At 51.0% G+C, this 5415-nt stretch overlaps 1 protein-coding gene across 1 annotated transcript; it reads left to right on the forward strand.

Moving 5' to 3' along the window:
• Positions 1-696: 696 nt before the first annotated feature.
• On the forward strand, positions 697-4754 carry LOC113941350 (phospholipid-metabolizing enzyme A-C1-like). Its single transcript, XM_027632512.1, has 4 exons — positions 697-1335; positions 1793-2003; positions 2193-2461; positions 2843-4754. Exons 2-4 carry the CDS (start codon positions 1886-1888, stop codon positions 3056-3058), a joined length of 603 nt encoding a protein of 200 aa, XP_027488313.1. The 5' UTR covers positions 697-1335; positions 1793-1885; the 3' UTR covers positions 3059-4754.
• The last annotated feature ends 661 nt before the right edge of the window (positions 4755-5415 follow it).

Consider the following 5415-nt stretch of genomic DNA (forward strand, 5'->3'; position numbering starts at 1 on the left):
GCTTTGGGCTTTTTACTGTCTTCCTTGAGAAATGGAGTTTCTGCAGGAGATGACAATGTTGCAAAAAAGACTTAAAACTCATTCTTCAGAGGCCTGGGCTTTCTGGTGTAGGGGGAAGAGGGATAAGAAGCTCAGAGATTGTAGGACAACTTTTACAAAGCAAGCTACTGCATTATAAAATTATGATAAGATGTTTATTATTATAGTATTATATTATTATGGTTATGTAATTGACTGGCTAGATTATCATAAATATTAAAACAATGTAATAGATAAAAAATTGTGTAAGGAATGTGTAAGAAAAAGTCTCTTGCCCCTGTTTCTGAGGGGGACATCCTAAAGGATAATCATGTGTGTGTTTGTGTATGTTAGGATTTCAAAAGCCTCTAGACAGGATTTTACAGCCACACATGACGGAGTGTGCCCATGGGCCAACTTGGGAATGCTGATGACAATTGCACTCGGCAGCCCCTCATCCCAGCACTCCACAGACTGAAAGAGAGGAGATTAACAAGAGCAGGAGAGGAGCTTCTACATACCCGCAGTCATTGGTGCCACCACCATATCTATCCACACAGTAACTGATGGAGGGAGAATCAGGAAAACACAAGCCTTGCATGTACCTGATCCCATGGTGGAGCACAGCTGCCTTAGCACTTGAGGGTACCTCAGAGCAGGGACTTGTGTTGGCCCTGGAGAAGGCAGTGGCTGTTTCCAGAGGACAATGTACATGGAAAGGGGTTAGGGCAGAGTAAACAGAGCAAAATTAGGATGAAGTTTTGAAAGAGGCTATAATGGGAGAGGAAAAGCTGCCACTTTATGGCAAACAGTGTTTTCCCCTCGGTACCAGGGGCCACAGAGAGGGAGCCAGGTGTGAACACTGGCAGCACCTTCTGTGGCTGCAGCTTGGCTTTTCCTGGCATTTTCTCCTCCATGGTGTATGTGGACGGAAAGAGACAGAAATTGGTGAAACAATACAGCAGCTCCTCAGTCAAGCTTTAATCAGCAGCCAGAGGTTCTTGTTCTGCAGTCAGTGCTGTTGCCCTTCACTGGAAGGGGGGACCACTCGGACGTCGAGGCTCCCTGCAGGGTGGCGGTGCACGCCATCCTCGGCGGCAGGACAACAGTTCCCACCCAACAGGAGGTTTTTGACAACACCCTCGCGAGTGGAGCCCCGAAGGGAGGGGCGGGACAGGACGGGACGGTTCCCAGGCAGAGGCGGCAGTGACGCCCGGAAGGACCCCGCCTTTCTCTCCTCCCCGGGGCGTGCCCTGTCCGTCTCCCTTTCGAGCGGACCGGCAGCGCGGTGGCGGCAGCAGCGCAACAGGGGCGAGGGTGAGGGGGGCGATGTGAAAGGGCAGAGAGCGGAGCGCGGGGGATGCGAGCGGGCGTCTGCCAGCAGGATGCGGCCCCGTCGGGGGCTGGCGGCGGGCGCGGCTCTGGCGAGTGGCCGGAGGTGTCCCGGAGCCTGGGGACGGGCTGGACACCGCGGGCACCCCCGGGGAGCTGCGTCCCGCCAGCGGAGCGGGATCGGCCGCGGCACAAGCCGAGCCCCGAAGGGAGCGCGGGCGGGACGGGAGCGCAGGGACCGGGCGGCGGCGGAGTCGGGGACGGCGGCGGGGGAGTCGACCTCATCCTCTGGGTGGAAGGGGCGGTCGCTCCCCCCCACTGGCGCAGATGAAGCCACGGAAGGGCCGCCCCGAGCCGGGTCCAGCGCGGAGGGGTCGCCGCTCCGGCAGCTCATGGCCTCGGTGCCCGGCACTAACACCCTCCGTGCCTGCCGTCCCGGCAGGGGCCTCTGCACACCCCGCACCTCCCCGCTCCGCTGGGCCCTGCGCTGAGCCAGACCAGCTGTAACTCCGTGTCCTGACCGAAGGCTCCTGGGATGTCACGCCGCAGGCACCAACCCGAGCCTGGGGACCTGATCAAGGTCAAGCGACCACTTTACCAGCACTGGGCCCTCTACGTGGGGGATGGATATGTCATCCACCTGACGTCTGCAGGTAAGGCTGGTGCAACCTGGCAGGGTGCAGAGGAGGTGCTGGGGCGACTCGGAGCCCTGTCTCCCTCTTTAGCTATCGGTGGACCCACCCTGTGCATGTAGATGGCTTTTCCAGGAGCAGCCAGAAAGCCATCTGAGGTCTTGGAGGGGCAGGACAGGTTCTGTTTATCTCCTTCTTACTTTCCCTCAGCTGAAAGCATCCCACCCCTGTTAGCTGGCAGTGTGACAATAATGACCAGAAGGGCCAAGGTGAAGAAGCAGCTCCTAAAGGAGGTGGTGGGAAATAATGACTGGGAGGTCAACAACAAGTATGACCCCTCTCGCACCCCCCTCCCAGTGAAGGAGATCATCAAGCATGCTGAGAGCTGCATTGGCATGGAGATGACCTATGATTTGCTTGAGAGCAATTGTGAGCACTTTGTGACGATGCTCCGCTATGGCAAGGGTGTCTCTGACCAGGTAAGTACCATGAGATAAGCCCCTGTCTGCCTCACACAGCACCTCCTTGCTCCCTGTGAGCCCCTGGACAGGGACACAGCACACAGACTGCCTGGGGACAGCCAAGTCCCAGGTGTGGGGTCAAAACCAGCACTGCCTCTGGTCTCACTGCAGACCCTGGAGCAGGAGGATCACTGTGGTCTGTCTGCATCCTGGCAATGCCTTCTTACTGAATGCCACATCCTGAGGGCAAAAACCTGGCTGTTAGCCCTTCTATTTATGGAGTAGGCTTTCATTCATTTAATTGCCCTGATTATCCCTGCCTGCTCTTCATTATCATGCTTGAGGGTAAATATAATTGCTTCTTTTGTTTCCAACCTGTGTTTTCCTTTCCCTTTACAGGCCAGTAGTGGAATTCAAGAGATCATGGATTTCAGTCGTGAAGTGTTCGCTTATGTACTTGTCGGTGGTGCAGCTCTGGTTTTGACTAGTTTTGGTGTTAGTCCTGTTGCTGCTATTCTTGCTGCTACTGTTGGTGCTACTGCTGTTACTGGTTTCCTTAAGCTGTTTTTAAGGTCTTCTTCTAGACAATCCTGGAATGAGAAAAAGAGCAACTGATGGGCCATTTCAAAGACCTCCAAGCAAGGCAGGGAGTCCCTGCCTGTGGGTGGTCATTGCCCAGTATTTGCCACACCTGATACCAAAGACTACCAGCAACTTTGCTGCCCTTCCTGAGATAATTAATAATTACAAGAAAATCTAAACAAACAAACTCATGTTGACCTAAATTCCTCTTCTATCTATCTGAGTATAGTTTTGTGTGCAAGTACAACAATGCAGCCTTGCTTCTCTCTTCCATTCCATTAAGAAATAGCAAGTGGAGAGTGGAAGGTGATTGCCAGCAGCACTAGCCTGTTTGCCACATTTGCTTTTATTTCAATGCCTGCGATGATTTTTGTGGCAGTCTGGGAGCACTTGAAGGTAAATTATCCGTTCCTTCCCTCCATGTTGCCTCCAGTGTTTTGCTGAGGACTGGTGCAGGCTTTCTATCCAACCATCCTGCTTTTATCAGCTGAATCCTGTGGTCTGTTTCTGTGAATATCTGATTTTAACCTTACCTTTCCGAAAAAGTAAAATAAAAGTATTGCTAAGGGTTTACTATGTGTCCTTCAGCTGAGGGCCTGTGTAGGTGGAAAACTACCAGTTCCCAGGCCTGCAAAAGCGCAGACAAGGCATGTGCAGTGTCTTGGAGCCTGTGCTGCCGGTGGGATCTAAACTGAGCTGCTCCTGGAGGATGGGAGGTAGGAAGGGCAGGTAATGTAGGCTGTATCCCTCAGTGTTTTCAAGCAGTTCTCTGATTTGGACAGGATGGTGTTCTGTTCATTTTTTCCCTGCCTGGAAAGTACCCCTTTCCCTGGCTCCTCTGACTCCCTTTGGGAGCAGCAGACCCCCAAATCTGGGTAAGTCTGACAAAAAAAACCTAGCTGGATCCTTCTCAGATAACTGTTTGTTCCACTGTGCCATCACACTTTCCCTCTTCACCTCTATAAGCCCAGTGATTGTTGGCATTAGGCCTGAGCAAGCTTCCTTGATGATTTTTAACATCCCTTCCAACCAACCCATTCTATGATTCTACTCTCTGGGCTGCCAAAACACTGGAGCTTAGAGAAAGACCACTAGAGATGGCAAGGGAAGTCAGGAGCCTTTGTCTGCCAGATCTGGGACCATTGTCTCTTCAGTGACCACAAGTGGGTTTTAAGCAGTTCATAGTCAGCACATCAATGTTTCCCCAGCCAGCAGAAAGGCAAAGCTGGGATCCCTGCAGTGCTGGGAGTGATGTCTGTGCAGAATGAGCTGTGAGGCACCTATTGCTCATCTCCCAATGTCCTGAGCCCTGCTATTTCCTTGTCACAAAGCTGATGTGTGGATTGTCTGAGAAGAAAACTCTTTTGGGAAAGTCTAGTTTATTGCTCTTTACTTGGAGTATCTGGCCTAAGTGTTTGGAAGCCTGTGGCTTGTAAGGAGAGATAAGAGCAAAACAGCTTCTGTAAGAGGCTTGCTGGTTTTGTCTGCTCTTCACATCTTGGCGACGTTTAATCCCAGCCAGCAACTAAGGACCAGAGAGCCACTTGCTCACTCCCCTACCAGAATGACTGGGGAGAGAACCAGAAGAGCTGAAGTGAAAAAACTTGTGGGTTGAAACAAACATGGCTCAGGAACTAAATCAAAACCCACGCACACAAGCAAAGCAAAACAAGGACTTAAGTCACCAGTTTTTTCAGTGTCAGTTTATTGATGTTTGAAATAACAAAGCTAAGACTTCTGGTCATGTTTTGTGGAGCCCCTTGTTATTACATTTGAATAAAGTTCTTTCTTTTAACACAGGAAAACATTCTCCTAAAACTGAAACTGAAAGTCCTTTCTTGATTCCTGGAAATGTGATCAAAACTGCTTTCCTGCCTAAACTATTTTGGTGGTTTGACAGCAATCCCTGAGCTTTAAGCTTTCTGTATTCAGAGCATTGTCTGCAACACCTGGCAAGGGAGCATTGTGTGAGAGCAGCACATGCACATCTCCCATGTCTAATTCAGTCTGGAAAGGGCAAGAATACTGCTATTACTTCAGCTGGTGAATTTTCTTGTACTTCTTGGAAGCTGTAGCATTTCACTGAATGCAGGGGTTTGCTCCTGTACCATGCTTGTCTGTGCAGTCAGGCTCAGGCTGATTATTATTTGGTTGCCTTTCCATCAAGCCTGGTGGGTGCATTGACAGGATTTGGTTGAACACTGCCTGAACCACGAAGTGAGTGTGTGAGGAGGAGCAGCAGAATCCATCACTTGCCATAGAGTTGGTTTTGCTCAGGATGACCTCAGAGCTGGAAGATCCTAAGAATATTCAGTGTGGGAATATTCACGCATTGTGCTTGCTGCTTTGGGCTTTTTACTGTCTTCCTTGAGAAATGGAGTTTCTGCAGG

The sequence above is a fragment of the Corapipo altera genome, unplaced genomic scaffold (genome assembly GCF_003945725.1).
Source record: "Corapipo altera isolate COAL_440 unplaced genomic scaffold, ASM394572v1 74773, whole genome shotgun sequence".
NCBI classification, from domain to species: Eukaryota; Metazoa; Chordata; class Aves; order Passeriformes; family Pipridae; genus Corapipo; species Corapipo altera.